The sequence below is a fragment of the Gekko japonicus genome, unplaced genomic scaffold (genome assembly GCF_001447785.1).
Source record: "Gekko japonicus isolate JY-2015 unplaced genomic scaffold, Gekko_japonicus_V1.1 scaffold25, whole genome shotgun sequence".
Lineage (NCBI taxonomy): Eukaryota > Metazoa > Chordata > Lepidosauria > Squamata > Gekkonidae > Gekko > Gekko japonicus.
The window spans coordinates 450,489-464,627 of NW_015171502.1; the positions used below are offsets into that span (position 1 = coordinate 450,489).

General features: G+C 51.9%; 1 protein-coding gene across 1 annotated transcript in view; it reads left to right on the top strand.

Annotated features, from left to right (window-relative positions):
* The window catches only part of ATP8B2 (ATPase, aminophospholipid transporter, class I, type 8B, member 2), a 68,007-nt gene that overhangs the window by 37,998 nt on the left and 15,870 nt on the right, over positions 1-14,139 (top strand). Inside the window, exons 16-21 of the mRNA XM_015419158.1 lie at positions 2,026-2,141; positions 3,796-3,960; positions 7,461-7,572; positions 9,421-9,526; positions 11,896-12,040; positions 13,397-13,580. Coding sequence (XP_015274644.1) covers positions 2,026-2,141; positions 3,796-3,960; positions 7,461-7,572; positions 9,421-9,526; positions 11,896-12,040; positions 13,397-13,580 — 828 coding nt within the window. The remainder of the gene's footprint in view (positions 1-2,025; positions 2,142-3,795; positions 3,961-7,460; positions 7,573-9,420; positions 9,527-11,895; positions 12,041-13,396; positions 13,581-14,139) is intronic.

Sequence of the window (14,139 nt, forward strand, 5' to 3'; positions counted from 1 at the left end):
GAGGTTTTTCCCATCACCTATCGCCTGACCCTCTTACCTGGAAATGCTGTAATCCTAGGCCTGCGTCCCGGGGGCGGGGGGGGGGGGTTAGCTGTAGCCCAAAGCCTGAGGCCTTTTCTTCATGGAGCCCGCGTGCTCTACCACCGAGCCACAGCCTCTTATGAGTATCTGAAGCTTCCTGAGGATCTTTTAACTTAAGGCACCATTGTATGAACCTGGGACACTCCCTCCCCCTTTGGACGTTCAATGCATGCGCTCTGTCACCAACCCGAGGATCCGCCCATGAATAAAATCTTCTGGGCTGATAAATGGGGGGCTTGGAGAAGGGACAGTATGGCTTTTTCTCTCCCCCCACTCCTCCAAATTGGGGTGACCAAAAGAGACGTAGAATCATAGAATCACAGAGTTGGAAGGGGCCACAGAAGCCATCTAGTCCAACCCCCTGCTGCATGCAGGATCCACCTAGAGCATCCCTGACAAGGGTTTGTCCAGCCGCTGGTTAAAGATGGCTAGAGAGGGGGAGCTCACCACCAGGGCCGGCTCCAGCTTATTTTGCACCCTAGGCGAGGATCCCTTCTGGGGGCCCTGTGCACCCACCAATTTTCAAAAATAAATGCATTTTAGGAAGAATGAAAAACACAAATAATCAAGAAACTTCCAGAGTACGGGGCTGGGTGCAGTTTGGTGCCCCTAAGGGCCGTCCTGCTCTAGGCAATCGCCTAGTGAGTGACCCGGCCCTGCTCACCACCTCCCGAGGCAGCCCATTCCACTGCTGCACCACTCTTACCATCAAAACGTTTTCCCTAAGATCCAGCCGGTACCTTCCTGCCCTTCATTTCAACATATTCTCGTGAGTCCTCTCCTCTGCTGCCGACAGGAACAGCTCCCTTCCCTCTTCCTCTCAGCGACAGCCCTCCAGATACTTCAAGAGAGCCATCCTGTCCCCCCTCAGCCTCCTCCTCTCCAGACTGAACATTCCCGAGTCCCTCGGCCTCTCCTCACAGGGCTTCTTGGTCTCCAGGCCCCCGATCGTCCTCGTCGGTCTCCTCTGCACCCGCTCCATTCTGCCCACATCCTTTTGGAAGGGAGGCCTCCGGAACTGCACACAGTACTCCAGGTGTGGCCTGACCAATGCAGTGTACGGTGGGACTATGATATCTTGCAACCTGGATGTCTGTTTTCCTGACATTCAGTGGGAAGTGAATATGCCCAGGGAAGGACATGAGGGGATTAGAGAAACATGTGGAGTAGGAGTCCTAGAATCACAGAGCGGGAAGGGGCCCTACAGGCCATCTAGTCCAACCCCCCTGCTCAATGCAGGATCAGCCTAGAGCATCCCTGACCGCTGTTTGTCCAGCCGCTGCTTCAAGACGGCCAGGGAGGGGGAGCTCACCACCTCCCCAGGGCAGCTGATTCCACTGTCGCACAACTCTGTCAAAAGGTTTTTCCAAGGATTCATACAGTACCTTCCTGCCCTTCATTTAAACCCGTTCTTGCGAGTCCTCTCCTCTGTGGCCAACAGGCACAGCTCCCTGCCCTCCTCTAAGAGGGACAGCCCTTCAGATACTTCAAGAGAGCCATCCTGTCCCCCCTCAGCTTCCTCTTCTCCAGACTGAACATGCCCAAGTTCCTCTTTCCCCGCTTACACATCTGCTTGCATAAAAACAAGGTAAACAACCTAAGGCTTGCCCTGGGTTGGCCCAGGGCCTGTGTCATCCAGGACCCCGTTCCCACCACTGGCCGGATGGATGCTTCTGGGAAGCCTGCAACCTGGTCATGAACGCATCGGCTGTCCTCTGTTGATTCCTTCCAGCGGCTCGTTCTCAGAGGTATACTGCCTCTGAATGTGGAGGTTCTATAGAGCTGCCGTGGCTAAACAGCTGCTAATAGATGTCCTCCTCCTCCTCCTCTCTTATCTCCACCCTCGATTTCCCGCCCTCTCGACACAGTCTTGCCCCCTTCCCATTTGAACTCAAAAGCGGTTTCTCCTCTTTTCTCCTTCTCCCTCCCTCCCCCCCCTCCAAGTGCGGAACCACGAGGGGCAGATCCGTCTGTACTGCAAGGGAGCCGACACCATCTTGCTCGAGCGGCTTCACCCCGGCAACCAGGAGCTGTACAACGTCACCACTGACCATCTGAATGTGAGTCAAGGGTGGGGAAGCAGGGGATGGGGAAGCGGGGTCTGACAGGGGGTGAGAAAAGGGGGACCACATTCCCGTGGTCATCTTGGATCTGGGCAAGTCATGTGATTTGTTTTCATGAAGTTTAGGGGTTGGCTCTGGGCAGAGGGAGCCCATGGGGGGAGCCCAAATTGAAATCCCCCCCCCCCCCGCCCGCCCGAAACAGGAAAATATTTGATAGAAAGATGTGGGGAAATGTATAACATTTGTCTGCATAACAGTGGGAGATTTTTCTGAACCACGTAAAGCTGTCTCACGCTGAGTCATAGAATGATAGAATCACAGACTTGGAAGGGGCCATAAAGGCCATCTAGCCCAACCCCCTGCTCAGTGCAGGATCAGGCTAGAGCATCCCTTCTGATGTCCTTATGGGGGAAGGCCTCAGCCTCTCTGCCCTGTTGTTGGCCCTCCAGAGGAAGTAGTTGAGGCCACTGTGTGAGGCAGGATGCTGGACTAGAGGGACCCTCGCTGGTCTGACCCAGCAGGGCTCTTCTGATGTTCTTCTGAGGGGAAGGCCTCGGCCTCTCTGCCCTGTTGCTGGCCCTCCAGAGGAACTGGTTGAGGCCACTGTGTGAGATGGGATGCTGGACTAGAGGGACCCTCAGTGGTCTGACCCAGCAGGGCTCTTCTTATGTTCTTATGAGGGGAAGGCCTCGGCCTCTCTGCCCTGTTGTTGGCCCTCCAGAGGAACTGGTTGAGGCCAGTGTGTGAGACAGGATGCTGGACTAGAGGGACCCTCACTGGTCTGATCCAGCAGGGCTCTTCTGATGTTCTTATGAGGGGAAGGCCTTGGCCTCTCTGCCCTGTTGTTGGCCCTCCAGAGGAACTGGTTGAGGCCAGTGTGTGAGACAGGATGCTGGACTAGAGGGACCCTCACTGGTCTGACCCAGCAGGGCTCTTCTGATGTTCTTATGAGGGGAAGGCCTCGGCCTCTGTGCCCTGTTGTTGGCCGTCCAGATGAACTGGTTGAGGCCACTGTGTGAGACAGGATGCTGGACTAGATGGACCCTCACTGGTCTGATCCAGCAGGGCTCTTCTGATATCCTTATGAGGGGAAGGCCTCGGCCTCTCTGCCGTGTTGCTGGCCCTCCAGAGGAACTGGTTGAGGCCACTGTGTGAGACGGGATGCTGGATGAGATGGACCCTCACTGGTCTGATCCAACAGGGCTCTTCTGATGTCCTTATGAGGGGAAGGCCTCGGTCTCTATGCCCTGTTGTTCTGCTCTAGATGGACCCTCACTGGTCTGATCCAATAGTTCTTACGAGGGAGCAGGCCCAAGAGTGATGGGAAGGTGCCCCAACCACCGCTGACCTCTCCCTTTGCACACGGGGGAGCGATGGGGCCCAGAGGCCGAGAGTGAGTGTATACCGAGGAGGGGGGACCGTTTAGGAAGGGGACCCGTGAGGGCATCTGTCCCAAGGGCCTTGTCAGAACCTGGACTGGAAGAAAGAATGAGAATTGGTGTTTCTCACAAGCCTTTTAGGAGAAAGTTCCAGACCTGAGGGGCAGTGAGAGATGAGCACCTCGGAGGGGCGTATGAACGATAGTGATCTGCCGACACCGGTGTGGTGTCACCCCCGTGAGCTTCCCCTCCTGTCCCGCTCTCGCTTCCAGGAATACGCCGGCGAGGGTCTCCGAACGTTGGTGCTGGCCTATCGCGACCTGGAGGAAAGCTACTATGCCAGTTGGGCTGAACGGCTGCATCGGGCCAGTATGACCAGCGAGGGCCGTGAGGAGAGGGTGGCCCGGTTGTACGAGGAAGTGGAGAACGACATGGTGGTAAGGGCAGGCCACCGAGATGGGTTGCCTCCTTCACCCTTCTTTCCCCCAGCGATGAATTAATGCCACTTAACACAACCTGTTACTGATGCAGAACAACGACTTGAACAAACGCCTCCCCCCCCCCTTTTGGTTATTGAGGAATTGTATAGTTCTCGATGCTTGAAAAAAGCAAAGAACATTCTGCAGGATTTGTCACACCCTGAACACTCCCTGTTTGAACTGCTGCCTTCGGTAGAAGATATAGGACAATCAAAACAAGGACAAACAGATTAAAAAACAGTTTTTATTCGAGAGCTATTATTGCTTTAAATGCTGTATGAATTGGAATTTGGTGGTTTTGTTGACATTGGTGGTTAAGTTGCAATGTGAACCCTAATGGTTGTGTGAGTGTATATGAGTATGGTTGTGTGAGTGTATATGAGTATGCTTGTAGATCACCGAATGATTGCACCTTAATTTCGTTGTACTATGTACAATGACAATAAAGTATATTATTATTATTATTATTATTATTATTAAGTGTTGATTTTTTTGTCCCTGGTAGGAGAGCCCCTGTCTCTGTAACAGAAAGTTTCTGGTCCATAAGACTCAGCTTCTGTGTCTGTCAGGGCTTTTTTTTCCTGTGGGAATGTGCCAGAATGGAGTTCCGGAACCTCTTCAACAAAATTATTTTAAGAATGTTTAAAAGTTCATGAGTTTTCAGTATACGGATCGAAAACTTCCATTTCCCTCTTGAGAGTTCCAGCAGCTCTTTCTCCGCCTGTGGGAAGGGTGGGCTATAAATATGAACATAAATAAAATTTTAAAAGCCCTGGTGGCTGTTCTTCTTTCTGATAAGAGCACCAGAGCCCTGCTGGATCCGACCAAGGGGGACCGTTCAGACTTGCTTCCCAGCGAGGGTTGCCACTGTTATCGGTATTCAGAGGGACGCTGCCTTTGAACAGTTTCTCTGTTCTCCTTCTCCTTCTTCTCTGTCTGGTTTCACTTCACTGCTTCTTCCCACATGAGCCACTGACCGGCTTCTACTCCCCTCCCTTCTGCTGCCAAAATTTCCCTCAGCTTCTTTCTCCCTCCCCTCCTCCCACGACACGTTGATTTATTTAGTGCGGTTTCCCGCCCTTCCTCCAAGGAACTGAGGTAGTATCCATTATTCTCTCCTCCTCCATTTTGTCCTCATAGCAACAACCCTGTGAGATAGGCTAGGCTGAGAGAAAATGACCAGCCCAATGCCACACAGGCAGAGCAGAGATTCAAACCCGGACCTACCAGATCCTAGTCTGACACACCATTGGGTTTTTTGGCCATCAAGTCAAGCTGCCTTCCGGCGACCCTTCATGGGGATTGACGGCAAGGTGGTTTGCCTTCACTTGCCTCTGTATCCCGGCCCTGGTATTCATTGGAGGTCTCCCTTCCAAGTACTTGCCAGGGTCAGCCCTGCTTAGCTTCCGCGGTCTGGGGTCAGGGCTGATACTGGGTTTTTTTGGGTGTGTGTGTATTTGTGTGTGTGCGCGCGCGCTTGAGATCCTGGAAATCATGGTTGACTTCTGGTGACCCCTAGTGGGGCGAGGACATTCTCCAGGGAGACAGCTTGCTATGGCCTGCCTCTGCATCCCGGCCCTGGTATTCCTTGAAGGTCCCCCATCCAAATACCTGCCAGGGTCGGCCCTGCATAGCTTCCGAGATCTGACGAGATCGGGCTTGCCTGGGCTATCCAGGGCAGGGCAGGGCTGACACTCTTTACTTCTACCACCATGCTAGCTGTCTGACGTCATAAGATCAGTTCGTTTTCACTTCCTTTGTAACCCTGTCTTTTGCCTCAGTGGGGATCCAAAGAGGCTCACATCCTTCTCCTCTCTTCCATTTGATCCTCACAACAACCCTGTGAGGTAGGTTAGGCTGAGAGAGTGTGACAGGCCCCGCGTCACCCAGTGAGCTCCCATGGCACGATCGGGGATTCAAACCCAGGTCTGCCAGATACTAGTCTGATGCTCTTAACCACTACCCGACGCTGGCTGTCATTTATGTCATTTATACCCCTCCTGTCTCCCGCAACGGAGACGAACAGTGGCTTACGTTGTTCTCCCTTTCTCTGCTTTGTGTTCAGAACAACCCTGTGAGGTAGGTCTGGCTGAGAGTATGTGACTGGCCCAAAGGTCACCCAGTGAGCTTCCGTGGCAGAGTAGGGGTTTGAATCTGGGCCTCCCAGATCCTAGCCTGACATTCTAGCTACCACGCCATGCTGGCTTTACCGCATAACAGCAGGCAAGACGTCTCTTTCCAAGCAGCTTCAGGGAATCCCCCAGCCTGCTGACCTCAGACACTCATTGCAGCACGGCTGGCTCCCTTTGGGTGCACTGGGCTAAATGCTAAAAGAGGCACTCCCTGTCATGAGAACATAAGAGACGCCAATGTTGGATCAGGCTAAAGGCCCATCCAGTCCAACACTCCGTGTCACACAGTGGCCAGAAATACCAGGTGCCACCAGGAGGTCCACCAGTGGGGCCAGGATATTAGAAGCCCTCCCACTGTTGACCCCCCCTAAGCACCAAGAAGACAGAGCATCACTTGCCCCAGAGTCCCTATCTATACCTTGTGGCTAATAGCCACTGATGGACTTCTGCTCCATATGCTTATCTAATTCCCTTATGAAGCCGTCCATGCTTGTAGCTGCCACCACTTCCTGTGGCAGTGAATTCCAAGTGTTAATCACTCTTTGGGTGAAGAAGGACTTCCTTTTATCCGTTCTAACCCGACCACTCAGCAAATTCATGGAGTGCCCACAAGGAGTTCTTGTATTGTGAGAAAGGGTCCCAGAGTCACGTCATCTCCTCCAGTTTGGTGTGGTGGTTGGGAGAACCGGGTTTGATTCTCCCGCTCCTCCACATGCAGCTGCTGGTGTGACCTTGGATCAAGGGACAAAAGGAGGTGGGGGGGGACTTAACCCTGAAACCTGGGATACAGAACCTAAAAAGGTAAGTCAAACAGAATAGAGGGCCAACAATAAAAACGATGTAGTATGAAAAGATATATGCATTTATTAACAAGGAATTAAAAAGCATATAAGGGCCTAATCACACCTCATGTAAAAATGCCAAAATCAAGCACACAAGGGCCAATGGACTTGACCTGATGCGTTTCGGCCTGTGTAGGCCTTCTTCAGAGGTCAAACACAGTGAGGAGCATACTGGCTTATATCATTGTACAGTACAATCATACAGTTATGCAACATGGATACAAGATGGACCAGAAAAGAATTGTTGGCCCTCTATTCTGTCTGACTTACCTTTTTAGGTTCTGTGACCTTGGATCAGTCACAAGTTCTCTCAGAGCTGTTCTCTCAAGGGCAGTTCTCAAGAGAGCTCTCTCGGCCCCACCTGCCTCACAGGGTGTCTGTTGTGGGGAGGGGAAGGAAAAGGAGATTGTTAGCCGCTCTGAGCCTCCTTCAGGCAGTGAAGGGGCAGGGTATAAATCCAATCTCTTCTTCTCTTGCCCTCCAGCTCCTGGGAGCCACCGCCATCGAGGACAAGTTACAGCAGGGAGTTCCAGAGACCATCGCCCTTCTCACGCTAGCAAACATCAAGATCTGGGTCTTGACCGGAGATAAGCAGGGTGAGAGGCACTTTGGTGGGGCTGGGTGGTTTGGGGGGTTGGTGTGTTTGTTCGTTTTGAGGTAAGTCACTGAAGATATCCTAACCAGCCAGTCCTAGAAGTTGGTTAGTTAATTAGTTAAATTTGCACGTGAGCAAAAAAAATAGTTCTGGAAGGAAAAAAAGCCTGCTGAAAGTGTTTCTAGATGAGATTCGTGTCATAAAAATATATTGGAAGAGGCATTCCCCTGTCTCTCTCTTTCGGGGGGGAATGCCTCTCCTAAGAGGACTGAAGAAGCCCTCATCAGCCAATCCTAAAAACGTGTCAGCGAAAAGCGTGCTGGAAGTGTTTCTAGATGAGATTCGTGTCATAGAAATATCTTGGAAGAGGCATTCCCCTGTCTCTTTCGGGGGGGGGGGAATGCCTCTTCTCAGAAAACTGAGGGAATCTTAAACAATCAGTCCAAGAAGTTTGCCAGTTAACTGGTCGAATTTGAATGCGAGCAAAAATTCAAAAAACCTTTCCAGAAGCAGGAAAACACACTTACATTGTTTTTAGATTAGATGTGCACCACCTTAGAAGAGGCATGCCCACTTCTTTCTCTTTCGGGGGAACGCCTCTTCTAAGAGAATGTCATGACACATGCTGGGGTTGTAATGAACAAGAGGCCTTTCCTTTTCTAGCATGGGGGGGATGCCTCTTCTAAGATGCCATCGTGAGGCGAGCATGCGGCAGCAGTCTTCTTAGAAGAGACATTCCCCTTCTCTTTTTCAGGGGGAATGCCTCTTCTAAGAGAATGTCATGTATACTTGTGTCTCAGCCAGGCTCTGTCTTAGAAGAGGCATTCCCCTGAACAAGAATGCCTCTTCTAACAAAACATGATGAACAAAAGGTTTTTTTAAAAATCAGTTGCTTAGATTCCTCAACTAAATGTTCATCTTTGGTCTTCTGTGCAGTCCCACATTAGGACTGTGCACACAAGGCCAAATGTGTGCCTGCACAGAAGATGAACAACAGTTACAGGTAAGTGCAACACTGTTTTGGAACCCTGATTTGTTTATTACGTTTCAATATCCCAGAAATCCTCTGCATTTCCTAGTTTTGAGCTCCATCATTCAAAATGGTTTCTGGGACTGAGCCCTTACGAACATAAGAGAAGACATGTTGGATCAGGCCAGTGGCCCATCCAGTCCAACACTCTGTCACACAGTGGCCAAAAATACCAGGTCCCATCAGGAGGTCCACCAGCGGGGCCAGAACTCCAGGAGCCCTCCCTCTGTTCCCCCCAAGCACCAAGAATGCACAGCATCATTGCCCCAGACAGAGTGTTCCCTCTAGACCTTATTGGCTAATACTCACTCATGAGCCTTTGCTCTGAAGAACATAAGAGAAGCCATATTGGATCAGGCCAATGGCCCATCCAGTCCAACACTCTGTCACACAGTGGCCAAAAATACCAGGTCCCATCAGGAGGTCCACCAGCGGGGCCAGAACTCCAGGAGCCCTCCCTCTGTTCCCCCCAAGCACCAGGAATACAGAGCAACACTAGTGGCCCCAGACAGAGTGCTCCATCTATCCCTTGTGGCCAGTGGTTTGTAGCCGCCACCACTTCCTGCGGCAGTGAATTCCACGTGTTCATGACTCTCTGGGTGAAGAAGGACTTCCTTTGATCCGTTCTAAGCCTGCCGCACCTTAATTTCACGGAGCGCCCACGAGTTCTTGTATTGTGAGAGAGGGCGAAAAGGACTTCTTTCTCGGCCTTCTCTGTCGCAGGCATAACGTTGTAAACCTCTATCACGTCACCCCTCCTGAGGTCTGGGGCGTGGATTTAGATCCGGACCCTGGCTCAGCTCTCGCTTGTTTCTCCAGAAACGGCCGTGAACATTGGCTACTCCTGCAAGATGCTGACGGACGAGATGACCGAGGTGTTCATCATCACAGGGCACACGGTTCTGGAGGTGCGGCAAGAGTTGCGGTGAGTCGGGCCCGTGGCCGGACGCGGGGTGGCGCTGGACTCTGGCCAGTCTAGATTAGTGGTGATGCTAAGCATGCTAAGAGATGAACAGAACAGATGAAGCCGCCTTACACTGAATCAGGCCCTCGGTCCATCAAGGTCAGCATTGTCTACTCAGACTGGCTGCAGCTCTCCAGGGTCTCGGGTAGAGGTCTTTCACAGGAACGACTTCCCAACAGTTCGAGCGATTCCTCAGTGGGGACAGGCTTCCTCGGGAGGGGGTGGGGCTCTCCTGCTTTGGAGGTTTTCAAGCAGAGGCTCGATGGCCATCTGACAGCCATGCGGATTCTGTGAACTTGGGCAGATCATGAGAAGGGAGGGCAGGAAGGGTCGCCTCGGGGCTTAGTTCTCGTGGACCTTTCTTACACACAGGAGTCATTTCCTGCAGGAGCGCACAGGAGTGGAGCTCCGGCAGTAAAGAGCCCAGGGGGCGGGCACATGCAACAAGCCCCACCCCCTGCTCCCAGCAGCCCTCAGTCAGAGCAAGAAGCAGCCAGGTAAGTGGAGCCTGAGCGGTGGGTGTTGCCTTCTGACACACTTCCGGTGATGTCAAGGGGGTGTGGCCTATGCAAATAAGTTATGCTAATGAGTTATGCTAATGAGCTCCTGCACCTCTTTTTCTACGAAATGACCCCTGCTTACATGCCCGGGGAAATGCTGATCGGCACTTTGGGGTCAGGAAGCAATTTTTCTCCAGGCCAGTTTGGCCGGGGATCTTGGTGGGTTTTTGCCATCTTCTGGGCATGGAGCAGGGGTCACTGGGGGTGTATGTGAGGGGGGAGGTGTTTGTGAATTTCCTGCATTGTGTAGGGGGGTTGGACTAGATAACCCTGCAGGTCTCTTCCAACTCTGTGATTCTATGATTCACCCACTGCCTGATTCTTTCAACTGGAGATGCCAGGGATTGAATCTGAGACCTTCTGCATGCCGAGCAGAGGCTCCGCCACTGAGCCACAGCCCCTCCCCAAATGGGATTCTTGATATGAATATGTTAGTAGGAACATGTGTGAAGCCTCCTTATACTGAATCAGACCCTCGGTCCATCAAACTCAGCCCCGTCTACTCAGACCGACAGCAGCTATTCAAGGTCTCAGGCTGAGATCTTTCCCATCACCAGTGGCCTGAGTGTTACAGGAGATGCCGGGGATTGAACCTGGGACCTTCCACGTGACAAGCAGAGGCTCTGCCACTGAGCCATGGCCCTACTAGATCCAAAGGTCTCAATATGACAGATTTGTGTAACAGATCAACAATTGGAAGTTATGCAGCAACATGTATCCCAGACATGTGAACATGTTTCTGTCCTCTTTTTCAAAGCCGCATCTCCCTTCCGTCGTGGAGATCAAAATTCAAGTCGGAACCAATGCTCTAGGGGGACCGATATGCTGCACTGAAGCGCTTGATAGCCAGGAGGCAACTGGTTGAAAGAGATTTCCTAGCGCATTGGTTTGTCATTTCGGTATTTCAAAATATTCATTTAAAGCCTGAGTAGACGATCCAGACCTGATTCAGTACAAGGCTGCCTCATGTGTGTGCCATAAGGGGAGGAGCTGTTGCTTAGTGGTAGAGCCTCTGCTTGGCATGCAGAAGGTCTCAGGTTCAATCACTGGAGGAGTGGTGGGGGGATGGTCGTTGTGAATTTCCTTTCATCGCGCAGAGGGTTGGACTAGAAGACCCTCGAGGTCCCTTCCAACTTTGTGTCTATATTTCTAGGTAGACAATACTGACCGTGATGGGTCAGTTTCCGTATTGGCCTAGACATTGGGACTAGATGACCCGTGAGGTCTAGTCCAACTCTATGTTTCTAAGTAGACAAATACTGACTGTGATGGACCAAGGATCAGTTTCCATATTGGCCTAGATGCTGGACTAGATGACCCGTGAGGTCCCATCTGTGTTTCTAATAGACAATACTGACCTTGATGGACCAAAGATCAGTTTACGTACAAGGCAGTTTCATGTGTACACGTGATATGTTAAGAGTCACACAAGAACAGAAGCGAGCGTTCTCCGTGGTAGAGGCTTTACCAAGAGCATCGAAAGAGACGGCCAAGAGGAGGCTGGCTCCTGAGATCCCCCCCAGATGTTGCTCACCAGCTTCCAAGCCTATTTTGTTACCCTGAAGGTCGGAAACTCACACAGCACTGAAGCAACACACGGGCTGAGCTCTGAGGCTGCTTTGGAAACATCCTGTCCTGGGGCGAGACCAGGACCTGGTTCGATGCTGGTTTCCCAGGGCTCTAGCTCTGATCTCAGGGTTTGGAAGGCAGGAAAAGCTTTCCCCTCCATCGCTCGCCCTTATTCCTCCTTTCCCCTCCCTCTGCCGGCAGGAAGGCCCGAGAGAAGATGCTGGACTCCTCGCGGTCCGTGGGAAACGGGTTCGCCTACCCGGAGAAAGTGTCTGCCTCGAAACTGACCTCGGTGCTGGAGGCAGTGGCCGGAGAGTATGCCCTGGTCATCAATGGGCACAGCCTGGTAAGGGAGGTCCGGGGGGGGCACTTAGAAAGAAACATACTTAGGCAGATCGCGAGAGGGAGGGTGAGAAGGGGTGAGCCAGCGCTCGGCTCTCGTGGCCCTTTCTTACATGCCCAGGGTAATTAACTTTTAGTATGTAGTTACATAAGAACACAAGAAGAGCCCTGCTGGATCAGACGTGTGAGGGTCCATCTAGTCTAGCATCCAGTCTCACACAGCGGCCTCAACCAGTTCCTCTGGAGGGCCAACAACAGGGCGGAGAGGCCGAGGCCTTCCCCTCAGAAGAACATCAGAAGAGCCCTGCTGGGTCAGACCACTGAGGGTCCATCTAGTCCAGCATCCTGCCTCACACAGGGGCCTCAACCAGTTCCTCTGGAGGGCCAACAACAGGGCAGAGAGGCCGAGGCCTTCCCCTCATAAGAACATCAGAAGAGCCCTGCTGGATCAGACCAGTGAGGGTCCATCTAGTCCAGCATCCTGCCTCACACAGGGGCCTCAACCAGTTCCTCTGGAGGGCCAACAACAGGGCAGAGAGGCCGAGGCCTTTCCCTCATAAGAACATCAGAAGAGCCCTGCAGGATCAGACCAGTGAGGGTCCCTCTAGTTCAGCATCCTGCCTCACACAGTAGCCTCAACCAGTTCCTCTGGAAGGGCCAACAACAGGGCTGAGAGACCGAGGCCTTCGCCTGATGTTGCCTCCTGGCTCTGGGATCCAGAGGCTTAGTGCCTCTCAATGTGGAGGTTCCCCTCAGTCACCATGGCTAGCAGCCATTGACAGACTTATCCTCCATGAATCCATCTAATTCCCTTTTAAAGCTGTCTGTGCCTGCGGCCATCACTACATCCTCTGGCAGTGAATCCCATGTTTTACTCACTCTCTGTGTAAAGTGGTATTTCCTTTTGTCCATCCTGAACCTACTGCCCTACCGTCATGTAACTGCAGCAGTCGATTCTGATGCCACAAACGGAAACAACGAATTAGAAAGAGAACTATGGTATAGGCCCTCAGTCCGATCCCGACCCCCTAAAACTGGGCTGTGTTGAAATGTGACAAAATAATCATGGATTTGGATGCCCTTTTAGCACTTCCATAGGCAGAGGGATGACAGTCTGCAGAGCATGACTTTCTCATCTCCCCATGGGGAGGTGAGAAAGTCACGCTTCTCAGATGGGTGTCCTTCTACCTGCAGAAGTGCTCCGTTAGATCCGCAGCATGGCTCTGTGTGCTGCAAACGAAGGAGCCCCGAAGAACTTCGGGGCGCATCTGGCTTCTTCCCTCCACATTGCGCATGGCTCAGGGATTTCTTTTCCTTTCCTCCCCGTGCCTCTGTCCTCTTCCGAACCCGTTCCCCGCAGGCGCACGCCCTGGAGGCCGACATGGAGCTGGAGTTCCTGGAGACGGCCTGTGCCTGCAAAGCCGTCATCTGCTGCCGCGTCACCCCCCTGCAGAAGGCCCAGGTGGTGGAGCTGGTCAAGAAGTACAAGAAGGCCGTCACCCTGGCCATTGGGGACGGGGCCAACGACGTCAGCATGATCAAGAGTGAGTGGCTGGAGCAGGGGAGGTCTTTCTGGGATGGGCAACGTTTTGGGGTCCAGTGTTCAAGAAACCATCTGCTATGGATCCACAAGGGTTAAGCTGACTCTAAATATTATAAAAATGCAAAATTTATTCAGGTGTACACATTTTAAAACTTAGACTCATTAAAAATATACCATTCAGACATAAAAAAACTTCTCAACATTCATACATAGATGGGTTAGTGCTGTGCAACTGAACCAAACGCGTTTCGGCCCCTCAAAGGGCCTTCCTCAGTGGTCACAAGTCCAATTATAAATTTGACATTCAAAAATTTTTTTCATAAGATGTTACATAGATACACAGTACAAGGCCAGATGTTGTTTCCTAAATACTTCTGTATTTGTTTATTATTATTCTATAAGCTGGGCCTCCAGTCTAGCCAATTAAAGTCCACCAATAATTCTGGTAGCACAAACTTGCGTGAGTTGAATGTATGTCACTCCATCCTGACCAGAATTTGTACAGGATGGAGTGACATACATTCAACTCACGCAAGTTTGTGCTACCAGAATTATTGGTG